General features: G+C 35.3%; 1 protein-coding gene across 5 annotated transcripts; it reads left to right on the top strand.

The window, feature by feature from the left end:
• Positions 1 to 4,824: 4,824 nt before the first annotated feature.
• On the top strand, positions 4,825 to 11,265 carry LOC106056301 (uncharacterized). 5 transcript variants are annotated; one of them, XM_056015715.1, is made up of 5 exons: positions 4,825 to 5,161; positions 5,603 to 5,902; positions 6,745 to 7,490; positions 8,108 to 8,266; positions 9,579 to 11,265. In XM_056015715.1, the coding sequence occupies exons 2-5, from the start codon at positions 5,749 to 5,751 to the stop codon at positions 9,840 to 9,842; spliced, it is 1,323 nt and encodes a 440-aa protein (XP_055871690.1). In that variant the 5' UTR covers positions 4,825 to 5,161; positions 5,603 to 5,748; the 3' UTR covers positions 9,843 to 11,265. The 5 variants fall into 5 exon arrangements, with proteins under 5 accessions (XP_055871690.1, XP_055871689.1, XP_055871692.1 ...); XM_056015714.1 differs by having other exon boundaries at positions 5,674 to 5,902; XM_056015717.1 differs by having other exon boundaries at positions 5,794 to 5,902.
• Positions 11,266 to 13,720: the final 2,455 nt, after the last annotated feature.

Here is a 13,720-nt window from a genome sequence, read left to right on the forward strand (position 1 = left end):
TCATTTTTGAAATATAGAAACTTAAAATAGTATTAATAATTTTACACCGATTAGACTATTTATTTTTGAACAATAAACATGAATAAATATTGTGACTAAAATCTGCATAAGTTTGTTATTAAAACATCCATAGAGTTCTCTATGTTGTTGTACTACGAAATACAAAACGGAAATGTCATTTAATCAAAGGAAGATAACTGTTGAAAAAGAGCTCATCTATCTTTTAATTTTTATAAATGTTACTAGCATAGACATAAATAAAGTTATTTATGTCTATGGTTACTAGTTTTAGTATTGTTAAGGGCAACTCTATTTTCCAGCATTAAATATTAATTTTTCTTTAACTAATAATGCTTTAAACAATATATAAAATGTTTTGATTTAGATTAAGTCTATTATTTTTAAGCGGTATTTGTAAAATAGCCGATTTATCTTTCCAAAGTAACTTTTTAGTTTATAATATAAATAAGTAACCACTACATCCATGAAGCAATATATGCCGTGTGGCGATTTCGCCTATAGAGCCAAAGGTACGGAGTTACGAGAGTCTGCGAAAGGTTGTTTTTTTATTGTTATAACTATGAAAAACTTAAAATTAAGATTACCTAAAAATTGACAATATTAATAAAATATATATTTGTATGTATAAAGTTATCTCTACATATGCACCACTGGTAGACATCACAACGGCCGGATTTTCGAAATGATGCATTGTGCCATAAATACATAAGGACACAACCATTTCCAGACAGATTAAGAAAGACTGAAAGCCCCAAGGTAGGATACAAATGTTATTAAAATGTGGACATATATTTGATTTCTTTCTGTTCGTGCTGACTTTTTGGCAGGCTGGATAACACCTTATGTAATTTGTATACCTGGGTCAAACTAATTGTCTAATAATAATAAAAGGGCAATTGTACTCGTTCTATAGTCTCTGGTCTCTTTATTTTTTATTTAAAAAAAAAAAGACACAAAAAAGCACGTATTTTAGAAGAGCACTTGTTTCAAAAGAGAAGAACACGTGTTTCAAAATACAAGACCACGTGTTTCAGAAAAGCAACAAAGTTTGCGGCTGTGCTGGTTGAAAGCTCTGGAACCAATATTCACTAGACATCTATATATTTCTATGCAGCTATATATCACCGTCACGTGACCGCAGAATACAAAAAGAAAGAAATGATTTACATAGCTCAATTAAGCATAGTTAATGCTTTAATCGAAAGGAAATATTTATGCGAAATTAGTTTGTTGGTATATAAAAAGTATAGATCCAGGGCTCAGTCTGTGACTGACTGTTCAGTGTTTAGTCTGTTACTATGTATTCATTTTTTAAGCAAAATAGTGCAAAATGATTTATTAACTTTTAAATTTATCCCTTGGCAGACTAGCCTTGGTGACACTTCGTCTATTGGACTACGAACTTAAGAGCACCCTCTGCTCATTTTCTTTGATTTTTTTTTATTATTATTTTGTTTTTACTAAAAAACTAATTCTAACAATTTGAATCGACAAGACGAGCGCCAACAAATATATATCCACACCACAAACCTATATATATATATATTAGCCTATTATTATAGTTCCATTGTATGTCTATGATTTATGATACAGAAACAAAATATTTGGAATATGATAATTTTGTACTTTTCAAAACTGAAGATCATAGTTATATATGCTGAAATGATCGTCCTATAAGCTATAGATATAATTTAATATAATATATAGCTATAATTTATAGTGTTTTTAATTTTTTGTAAAACAGAAAGAGTACATGAAAATGTTTCTCTCCCCCCAAAAAAATACACGTTCCCTCTTCCAGTCTATATTAGTATATTTATATATGTCTATCATAGACGTAGGCCTATATATACTATATATATATATATATATATATATATATATATATATATAAGTCTGTGAGGAATGCAGTATTTCCCGTGGCTGCGCAGCCCCAGCTGAGACTTCGGACTCGCAGACTAGCCTTATTATTATTATATAGCTCTGGAGGATTCGCGCAACACGTCGACCTCACTCTCTCGCCCTAAAACCCTCACTTTAATCCAAATTCCAGCTCAGGTCACTTGTCATCCCCCCCCCCAAACACAACCAAACCAAAGTCCTGTGGCGACAGGCAAGCAGTGAAGCGGTAGGTGTGGGCACACTGGAAGCCGTAGCTGCAACCCTGCACACAGGCGGCTCAGGCCATATGGTCGTTCACCACTGACACAGAGCAGCAGTGGAGTCCGGCAGCCCCCTGAGTGGCTGAGCAGCCCTATTTAGGAGTGCACTGCTCACCTCCATAGCATGAGGACTGCCCCAAAATTGCCTGCTCAAAACTACCCTAGCCAGCCTACCGCAGTTGGCGGGAACCCTACTCAAGCGGTCGAAATTCAAAGAAAAAGACGAGAATAGTTCCTCTTACCATAGGCGCATGGAATGTGCGCACACTACTTGACAACGACACATCTGATATATCATGGGCGTAGCCAGGGGAACTGACCCGGGGGGGGGGGATCGGAATTTAGTGACTGATTTTTTGCTTTGATTTTGTTTATTTTAATACTAAACTATCACTTGCCCTAGCACAGCAAAAGAGGTTTTGAGTTTAAAACCCCCTACCGGGGGGGGGGATTTGAGTTTAAAACCCCTACCAGGGGAGTTTTGAGTTTAAAACCCCCTACCAGGGGAGTTTTGAGTTTAAAACCCCTACCAGGGGGTTTTGAGTGTAAAACCCCCTACCAAGGGGGTTCGAGTTTAAAAACCCCCTACCAGGGGTTTTCGCAGTTTAATTCCCCTCTTCTATAACACAAAACAAAAAAATGCAAACGACAATCCCCCAAATTTCATGCGCACAGTTAAGGAAGATTTTTATTTTTAACCCCCCTCCAAAATTTACGATAAACCCCCTCTTCGATATAAAAAAGATAATTACACACTCAAAATTCTATGAGCGTAGCCAAATGGGTTTTGAGTTAACCCCCACCCCCTCTTCGGTAGGGTTTGAAGCTAAAAAAATTTCTTCAATACCCGGTATAAAAAAACTTAAATTACGCACTCAAAATTTTATGAGCGTAGCTAATTGGGTTTTGACTCAGTTTTGAATTTAAACCCCCATTCAGCGGTGTTTGAAGCTAAAAATACCTCTTCAATATGAAAAAAAATCAAATTATACACTCAAAATGTTATGAGCGTAGCTAAATGGGTTTTGACTCAGTTTTGAGTTTAAACCCCCCTTCAGCGGGGTTTGCTAGTGAAAAATACCTCTTTAATATTAAAAACAAAGCAAATCATACACTCAACATGTTATGAGTGTATTCAAAAGGGTTTTGAGTTTAAAATCCCCTCCAGTGGACTTTGAAGCTAAAAAATACCTCTTCAATATAAAAAAAAAGAAAATTACAAACTCAGAAATCTATGAGCGTAGCCAAAGGGGTTTTGAGTTAAAACCCTCCGCAAGCGGGGTTTGAAGCTAAAAAATACATCTTCAATGTAAGAAAATAGCAAATTACGCACTCAAAATGCCATGAGCGTTGCCAAAAGGAGTTTTGAGTTTAAACCGCCCTTCAGAGTGGTTTGATGCTAAAAAATACTTCTTCAATATAAAAAAAAAGCAAATTACACACTAAAATTATTTGAGCGTAGCCAAGACAATTGGGGGTTTTGAGTTTAAATCCCTCTCCTACAGATGGCTTTTTAAAGTTTAAAACCCCTCCAGATGGTTTTGAGTTTAAAATTCCCCTACAGAGCGTTTTGAGGTAGAAAACCTTCAATATTATTCTAAAGCAAACTACAGTTACTAAATTCTATGACCATAGCTTAATGGGGTTTTGAATAAAAAAACAACCATATAACTCCAGAGATTTTTTAGTTTAAAACCCCCAACAGATTATTTTGACGATAAAACTTCACTTTTCGATATAAAATTTAAAGCAAACTACAGTCACTTAATTCCAAGAGCGTATTCAAGAGAGGTTACACATTTCTACCAGTGGCGGGGCTCAATTAATAAAGTGCAGTGAATAAAACACTAAAAGAGATCGGGTCTAAATCAAGGAAATCCTTTGCCGAACTGGGAGTCAACTCCTTAGTAAGATTGTGACAGAGCGTCGCATGAGGTTTGCGGGACATGTTCTCCGACAAAATGAAGAGTTGCGATGACATCCTAGTACAATTTGGCGCCACACATTCATGAATGTCCTCAGAGCAGGTGAAAGAGTATCAGACATTACCAGTGACAGTTTTTTGCGGAAACAGCTTAACGGCAAATGCGTCGAACGGCGCGGGTGGGTCTAAGTCAGTAAGAATAGCACATTAGGTTTTTGAAATAAAACTTTTTAATAGCAGGAAAATGCACTGTAGATACCTCAGAATATGCATTTTGTTGGCTCTAAATATCAGAAATAGTGCTTGGCGGCGGGGCTCCGACCCGCGCTGGGGGAGCTCCTAGCGCTCCCCCAGACCCCCTTGCTAGCAATGGCGGATCTACAATTTTCCACTAACTCCAGGAAGAACCTATTCTAGGGCACAATAAGCGTCTTCCGAAAGAATGATGGGTCAGAATGTAATAAAGACTATACACACACACACATACATACAAATATTTCCCCCCCCGGGGGGGGCGGGGGGGGGGGTAGAAAAAATCCCCCCTCTTTAACCCTCCCCCCCCCCAAAAAAAAAAAAATCCTGACTACACCCATGTGATATATAGCTCTATAAGTCTATGATGTCTATCATCGATGTCAAGGAACTACTCGGATGAATTACATTCTTAGACTTGAAAACAGGAGAGCTTTTATAGAAAACGAAAGTAAATACCGGAAATGTTAGTCTCCTACTTCCTATAACAACAATTTAAATTTGAAATAGATCTTATCTTATATATAATATAGACGTTACTTCAAAAAAGAAGATGATTACGTCCTACTCGTCATGCATTTAGTCATGCATGTTAACCAATGACTTGAATGACTTAAATTCTGCCATGTCACTGTTTTTTAGTGTTTAAAGTTTAAACACTAACAGTTAAACAGTGGTTACTGGTTTTCCTTGCTGGCAGTACTGCCAGTGGCAGTGCCACTCCAGTAGTGGCAGTAGGGACGGTACTTAAGTACTCTAAACTAGGGAAGAATGAGCATTACTCATTAGTCACATTAGTGCCGTTAGTATTTAGTATAGTTAATAGTACAAATTTAAATTACAAATTTGTCTTCCTAGCCGCCGCCTAGCGTCCTAGCATATCGGCATATGATTGCCATATGGAACGAGGAATGTGCTGCTTTATACTTTATTTGTGCATCTAGAGTCTAGAGATTTAAATCTAGATTCTAGGTCTAGATCTATTATTTATAGAGATACACTAAAATCTAGAACTGAGTAAGAATCAGACTGAGTGTCTAGATTCTAGAATACTTCAGAATAGGTCTAGACTAGATCTAGAGCCTAGACTATTCTAGACAGTGGTAATTTCCACTTTTAGCTGTCGTATTTACATTTCTAGGCAGCCCTATCTAGACTCATCAAGGTCATGAACATGCATGATTATCTAGTAGTCTACTAAGCTAGGCCTAGATCTATATCTAGATTTCTTTTTTTTTCCTAGATCTAAAATAATCCAAATAGATCTATGTGAAACCTTACGACTTTACATAAAATATACATCTAATCACTTAGTTCTAGAAGGCCCTTTGATGTCATTTTTGTGATTTACTGAGAATAGTATAAAATCAGTATGAAAATTGGAAAGAAATGAAACCTGTAATTTTAAATTGTAAATCATCTAAATGGACACAGTGTGTGACACATCACCTTACCAATGCTCTGGCTAAAGCAATTTTAACAATATTTTTGATAGCTGTTGTTGGGCTACTGTTAATGTTACTTTATTATTTTTACAAAAGAGGTAAGATAAGTTTTGTTTTTCAAATAATTTTTATATCATGATTGTCAGTTAATTATGTTTATTGTTTGTAAACTATTTTACATATTTTGGGATGTTCTTTCATAGTTGCTTCCTAGTCCAAACCTCCACAGCAGGACAATGGGGAAGGCAGTGGCCAGGGTTTGAACCCAGGACCATCAAGACAACCAAATAACAATCCAGCGTGCATACCACACAACCAGGCAGTCATTATCTGGTCTCTATTTAGGCTCTTAAGATTATCTGCTCTAAGTCTAGCATAGTATAGAATACTAATAATCATAGATTCTTTGGCTTGCAAAAGAGTCTAAGATATAATGAAACATTATAGTTTGATGCTTTGAATGTTTAAACAAGATAGTCTAGCTTATCCTTTTTCCTTCGCTTTCACCTATTCCATAGTCTGTTGAAGCATTGAGGCACCACACAAGATCTGTTTACTGTCTTTCTCCATTTCTCTCTGTTATTTGCCCTGGATAAAATTTCTTTCAATGACAGGCCTGCCGTTCTTTTATGTTATTGTTTTCCCATCAGTTTCTCTCTGCCTCTTCTTCTTTTTCTTTACTGTTTCCTGATGGAAGCTATTTGCTAGCCCTGAGGATCTTATGATATTGCCTCATTTGCCGAGATTCAAACCCTTAGATCTCTTTCAATGATTATTGGGGACCTCCTCATTGATCTTAAAACTTTCAGTCTTAAAGTGTTTGAATAACTTTCCTAGAATCAAAAAAATTTATTACATGCTAAAAGAAATATAAATTTTATTTCAAGTACATATAATTTTGATGCGCTATTCTTCATAATTTTGTTTTTCATTATTGCAGGTATTGTATGTTCGGTAATTGATCAGTCTAATGAAGAACCAGAAGCAGCTCAAAACACAACGCAAATTATTAAACAGTTATTGTCATTATGGAAAAGTCTGGTCTCAATTTTCACTGCCTCGAACTCTGCTATCAAACCATTAGATGTAGACATGGAAATACTGTGTAGGAATAGTTATGTGACAAAACACAGCTTGAGTACCATCCTCCTGACACATTTAACTCAGGACATGTGTACAACCTTAGAAACAAGTAAAACATATTTTATGGAAAGTTTCAAGAAAATCTCCTCAGAAAAAGTAACAGACACAGTGTTTTATGATTTTCTTATTATAAGTTTATGTGCTGTCTCAATATTTGCCTTAATGAAAAGCCTAAAAAAATATATGGGCTCACACAAACAAAACACTAACTTATGTTCTTCTTATATTGATGATGGCTTGAACCATAAGAGTCTTTCTTCATTTGTAAATGATAAATCAAGCTTCAATACCAAAGACGGTTCACACTTAAACACTTTGAGTTTATCTTCTTATAGTGATGATAATGAATTGGTCAGTGGAAATGTTTCTTCTGTAGCAAATGACACTGCAAGCTTCCATAAGAAAAGTAGCAGATTACTTCCTCGCTGGTTATTGCACTGGTTTTTGAAGATTGTGATTTGTGCCTTTTCTCTGAGTATAATGTGGGAGTTTGTACGACTCTATCAGAGTAAAGTCGCTGAGCGCGCTGCTGCCATTGTTAAAGTAAGTTATCAGTTAAGTGAAGTTTATATTACATTATATTTTTTAAATTAAGATATCCAATGCATGATGATTTTGTGGCAACTAAAAGAACAAATGTGTAAATACTTTTCTAAAGAATTCCCTTAGATCATAACATTGTTCACTACTAAGCAGAAAACAAAATCTATTGTCCACTACATTTTATAGATAAGTTTACTTGGTTGTGGTACAACTTTTTTTTTTTCTTTGACCATCATTTGAATGCTGAGATTATTCCTGAAACACATTTGCCTGGGGAGCACATGAGGTTGCCTGATCAGGTTACCATGGGCTACTCAGAACTGAATAAGTTATAATAGACTAGCACAGGTTTCTACTTTGCATAGTTTGATGTAAGCTTGGCTCACTTCGTCTCCTTTGTGGGGAGGAAGAGAAAACTAAATCTTATGTTCTTAACACTTGTCCCAGACTTGCTGAGTTCTGATTTTATAGGAAACCACTTGGTTTTGACTTGTATGGAAATATATATATATAATATACATTTTAAACAGCTGTTCAAAGCTTTAAAAAAGAGCATTTGATCCTCTCAATCCCTCAATTTAATAGAGTTTGATGCTGATGATTTATTTTTTCTGTAGGGAATACCAGCTGACTGCGACCCACATTCCATGTCTGTTTACCAAAGCCTGAAAGATTTTCTACGCAGACATTTTTCTTGGGCACATGGTGCTGATGCATGCAATGACTACTACTATGCTTTACTAGTCGACCCATTGTGGGATGTTTCTCCTTTGATGGTGGGTAATCAGTTCTACCAGTATTCAATACTATTATGTAAACATGTATTTACTTAGTTCATTTAACATATATTTTAGTTTAAGCTTGAAGTGCTCAGGTCCTATTCTTATAAATCCAAAATATGCTGCATTAGTCTTTAAAAAAAAATGTAAATAGCAGTAACCCATAACTCGTTTTTAGAATGAGGTTAGTAACTAAATAATATAAAAGTAAAGTACCTCCCTTTCAGACCTTGCAATCTTTGGGGCAAATGATGTAAAGGCATCAATTTCTGACAGTTAATAAAGAGGGCATCATATGGTCAGCACCACGACCAACCACCTTACTTTTCCCCAACCTATGTCAGCTACCCATTAGAGCTGGGTGGACTCAGAGGCGCCCTAAAGATCCTGAAATTAAAAATCCCAAGTTTTGAACCCTGGGACTCCTCAGTTTAGAAGCCAAGCATTTTACCACTCAGCCACTGCACCTCCCTAATAACTAAATAATATCAAAGTATTTTGTTGCTCAAAACAAAACAAACAAGTCGTTTTGAGAACTGGATGGACTAAAGTACTACATTCCAACCTCAAATCACTAATGAAATCCTGGTGTCTTTGTCAAACCTTTAAGATTCAGATCACCAATGAATCTTTTGATTCTTTCTCAATGTAAGAAAATTTTCAAAAACCAGGTCAAGTTTCAAAATATAGTTTTGTCAAAGAAATATTGAAAAGTGTGGTACAGGAGACTTTGAAAGCTAATGATCTTAAGCTCTACAGCCCCCAAATAGTCTTTAAAATATAATTTCAACACTGAGTAAATGTACTGATAAAGCTGCATATTGCTTGTTACTTTGTATTTGAGAAGCATAGAGATGCTAATGTTAAATCACTGAAAAGATTGCTACCACTCTTAGACAATTTACTGATCTGGAATACTTTCATGGTAAATAATAAACAATTTTTGTAAAGTAACTTACCAAGTTTAGTTTTTCCCTTTAAAATAATTTTTGTGCCCTCAGTATTGTGGCACAAGAAGCTTTAGGATGTATCTGTTACGTGCGCATTGTAGTGTAAATGTGGAATGGTGTGAATGCATGTTGAAAGGAGAGATAGGAACCAAAATGGAGGAATATAATTAAGATTAAGGTATTTATAAACTATGATTTTGTCATTTTGATGTTGGTGTATTGCTAAAGAGTCTCATCACATAATAAGACGTAGCAGTATCTATCATCACCCCTCAACATGTAAGATAAGTGTAGTCAATGTAAGATAAATGTAGCTCTGTTGATTATTTCTGTATAGCTTTTTTTACTATATTTCTCAGGTTATATCCTCAGTACTATCACAGGGTCTGCTGTATCCACTGGAGTTGACTTGCTCAAGCTTCGGTCGAGGTGTTCGGTTCTTCTTTCAAGAAATCCCATCCCAGTGGCAGCTGTTGATTTTAGTCATAGGGCTGTTTATGAGCCTGTTGACCCTGTTGATGTTGTGCCGTTATCGTGTGCATGTTCCACTGTTGTTCAAACTTGAGCCAGTGACTCCACCTAGAAACATTTCCCTTGCCAGGAGAAAGAAAAAACGCTGGTGAAACATGGATAAGAATTTTTTTGGTAGTTTTTTTTTTTATTTGATAAAGCTGTAGAGCTCCTAAAGTAAATTTTACAAAGACTAGCAATCTCTGAATCACATTCAGCAGAAACAAATGTCCTGGATTCAATTCAAGATGGAAATACAAAAAAAAAAGTCCATGCAGCAAACTCCCCAATTTGAACTTGTCTGACCATTATGCTGTACACAGACGAATATATTACTTTTGGCCTCAGAAACTAATGAATATAATTTCTTTTGAGCCCTCAATATCTATAGCCTTCAGGTAACAATTTAAGGTGGCCTTCAAAACAACCAACCACCTTTTTTGTAAGTTGTTCCTTTTAATTGAAGATATTATCATAGACTATCTGTCCCCCAAAATGCTGAATCAGTTCATCATGAATTGATTATATTTTCTGAAATACTTATTAATAAATATTGTAACAATGATGTGCTGAGATTGAATTTCCCATCCAGCTCATGTGATGCTTTTAATGCAGCTGGCATGCTGTAAAAAATCATATCATAGTGCTCAATATGTGGATGAAAAGTGGTTTCTTGTTATTAAGAGTATACATTTTGTATTGTGACTTTTTTGAGTTAAACTTTCGATGATCTAATATTTTGCAGTGTATGAGTATGTTTTATTGTGAGTGAATGAGCATCGAAAACTATCATTCTACTATTGTTAAATTACCTTCTTAACAAAATAAATCCCACACACCTACCCCTTTGCAGACACTGAAACCATAAACCATATCCTCTTTGAATGCCCCATCCTAATCCACATTAGGCAGACCCTACTACCCTACAGCCGAACATAACCAACACTCTGTATGGCAGTACTGAATAACTCAAGAGAACAGCAAAGCATTTTTCCTTGGCACAATCTGCAAAAGAGCTCACAGCACAGCAGTAAGAAGCTGGCTAGAAGAAGAAGAAGAATCATTCGCTATAGATCATTATGATGGTCAGGCCTTTAGCTACATGATGGAAAAGTATGGCTGTGAAATCAGAGAGTGATGAGTCTGCTGAAAGTGTGTGGTTACGGTATCTTCTTATTAGTGTTAAAAGAAATTAATTAAATGTAATGTTTAAAAAGCTTTTTTTTAAATAAACATTCTATGTTCTTGGAACCAATAGTTAGGACTCATAGTAATACATAAAATAATTATAAAACTATATTATTTAATGAAATTATTTAGTTTATTGTACATCTAATTATAATGTTTACTATTGTATTTCTTGTTGCTGTGATCTCTACACTTTTGATATCTTTTTTTATTTACAACACAACATGAATACAACTTAATGAAATGTAGAATTAAATGGCATTATCCTGTTTTTGCTAGGTTTTTTTTTTTTTTTAGATTGTCTAAGTTAATAAGCAATTAATAAAACATATTTTATACAACAACCATTATGCTGTATTTCGCTCTTGATTTGGATACATTTTTAAAACTTAAGGCTACACTTTTTGATGCACAATTTGTAGTTTGTTTTTCTATTTTCAACAAAAACCTAAATGTTCTCAATTCTAAGAGCAAAAATAAAAATATTGCAGTCTTATTGCTACCCTCCAATTTCTCCCCCCCCCCCCACACACACTTTTTTTCTCCGTTGTACTAGTCCCTCGTTGTACTAGTCCCTCCAAACTAGTTCATAGCTTCTGATGGCAGACAGAGAAAGTGATGGGAAGACAACCTAAAGGAATGGATGGGCCAGCCATGAGGGAGATTCTGTCCAAGGCAAAAGAGGAATAGAGAAGGATGGTCTACAGACCACAATCTGCAAAAGCGCTCACAGCTCAGCTCAATGGTACAACAGAAATAAAGTAAATATGAAGAAAGATGAAGGTGAATAGTCCCTCCAAACTAGTTCCAAGTTTTACCCGTTTGTTTGGCTCATTATATTTTCTATGAAAGACATTTCTAGTATAATAGAACTCGCTTAATTGCATAGCTGACTTGCCAGTTCTGTTCAAGTAAACAAAACAAATATCAGAAGTTATGACCAACAGGCAACCAAAATGGAAAACAAGATGGGGGGTTTTCAAATGTTATGCATTAGTCATTGAAGCAGTATGTAGTATAGTAAAATTCAACTGAAGTAGCACCTTATCTGTTTTTTTGACTTGTTTAGTAAATTCAAATTGTTTTGTGTTCTGAAACCTTCTAGCTATTTAAAGAGAATTCCATTACAAAAACAAACAAAATAAAACTTAGAAGGTAGAGTGGTAAAACGCATGGATTCCTAACCTAGGTGCAGTCTAACCTTTTGGATGTCTCTGACTCCATAGATCTAATTGGCTATAGATCTATATTTATATTTAGACTGCTGATTCTTGTTAAGTGGAGTAGGTGCGGTTGGTCGTAATTCTGATTACATGATTCCCTTGAGAATTCATTCTTACAGAAACACTTGAAGTTTACATCATTTTTCCCTTTGACTGCTAGGGGGTGGTAATTTATTTTCCTTTTACTTTATAGTTATATTTAAAAAACAAGAAAAATAGGCTACTTTAAAAAAATATGCAGCTTATATTATATTAAGTGTAATAGTATCAGTTAATTTGGATCAGTCATGTAATTAAATTTGTAATAGATTTTGACAAACAATAATAAATATGTGTGGTTAGAATTATTTTTACCAATTATTTTTGTTAAACGCAATTTCTCAATGTGATATGATCCAATCTCTGGACCAGTTGGGAAAAAAAGGAATGGTTAACCCTAACCCTAAGTATTAAGGGAACTAATTCAATTTATACGGCCACATATGTCAAGTATAATTTATTTCCTTTTTCAATGCCAAACAAACTAATGAGTTACCAATAATTAATTAACTAATTGCTAAATTTTTAAAATTGATTCTTGTTTTGTTAGGTAAAAGATATAATTGTGCACAATTTCAACTTGATCCGAGATTGGGTGTGGGAGAAATAACGTGTACAAACATTGTATCAGACAGAGTTGATATTAGCTTTGTAAAGAAAACTCAACTAGATTATATAGCCCTATGTGCCATATGGACAGATGAAATAATTTATTGAGAATATAAACTAAAATAGTTTAACAAAAGACATGGAATTTAGTTTAGTATTGTGACTCGCAAGTAATGTTCTAGTTTTCATTGCTACAACCATTTGTTGTAAAATGTTTTACATGTTTCGGATGTTCCTTCAGAGTTGAAGATAATTACTTCCTAGTCCAAACCTCCCGCAGGACGACGGGGGTGGGGGGTGGGAGCGGGCAGGGTTTGAACCCTGGACCATCGATAAATCTGAACGACAGTCCAGCACACAAACCGCACGACCAGGCAGTTATTTGGCCACATTAAGTACAGTCTTTGTATCTTGTCTAGGGTTTTCCCTAAAAGGAGTAAAAATATATCAACCGGGGGAAAAAAATGAAAATCAGTATAACCACTCGAGGAGCGGGTATAATTGAAAGGTTGAAGCGTATTTCAAGTATAGAAAGAAAGGAAATAAAACAGCCCTCCCCAGTGGCCTAAATAACACCCATTGTAAGGATTGATCTCTTGAGCCACAAGCTGGTTGTCTAGAGGAAATGATCTACACCAAGACTTAGATGGCCACAAAATACACTTAATAATTATACAACTAACAAAAAGGGTTGTTTGCAAATTATGACACGTAATTTCATTGCAGATCTGGTTGTCTCCCATTCATCGACAGGCTTCTGTCGTCATCGTGAATATTGTGACTGCACAGTTGACGAACATAAACGACAGGAAACGATATAGATTTTATGTCAACATTTTCTCGTTCATAGCCACTACTCCAGCTGTGTTGTCATCAGCCCGTTTAATTAATTATAACTAAATTATGACTAACAGTATCCTCTTTGAATGCCC

The sequence above is a fragment of the Biomphalaria glabrata genome, chromosome 17 (genome assembly GCF_947242115.1).
Source record: "Biomphalaria glabrata chromosome 17, xgBioGlab47.1, whole genome shotgun sequence".
NCBI classification, from domain to species: domain Eukaryota; kingdom Metazoa; phylum Mollusca; class Gastropoda; family Planorbidae; genus Biomphalaria; species Biomphalaria glabrata.

Excerpts from the sequence above, each read along its gene's own strand:
- LOC106056301 (XM_056015715.1), top strand. The coding sequence starts at position 5,749 with ATGAAACCTGTAATTTTAAATTGTAAATCATCTAAATGGACACAGTGT. Across the intron at positions 5,903-6,744 it reads TTATTATTTTTACAAAAGAG|GTATTGTATGTTCGGTAATT; the intron begins GTAAGATAAGTT and ends TCATTATTGCAG. Across the intron at positions 8,267-9,578 it reads GGGATGTTTCTCCTTTGATG|GTTATATCCTCAGTACTATC; the intron begins GTGGGTAATCAG and ends TATATTTCTCAG.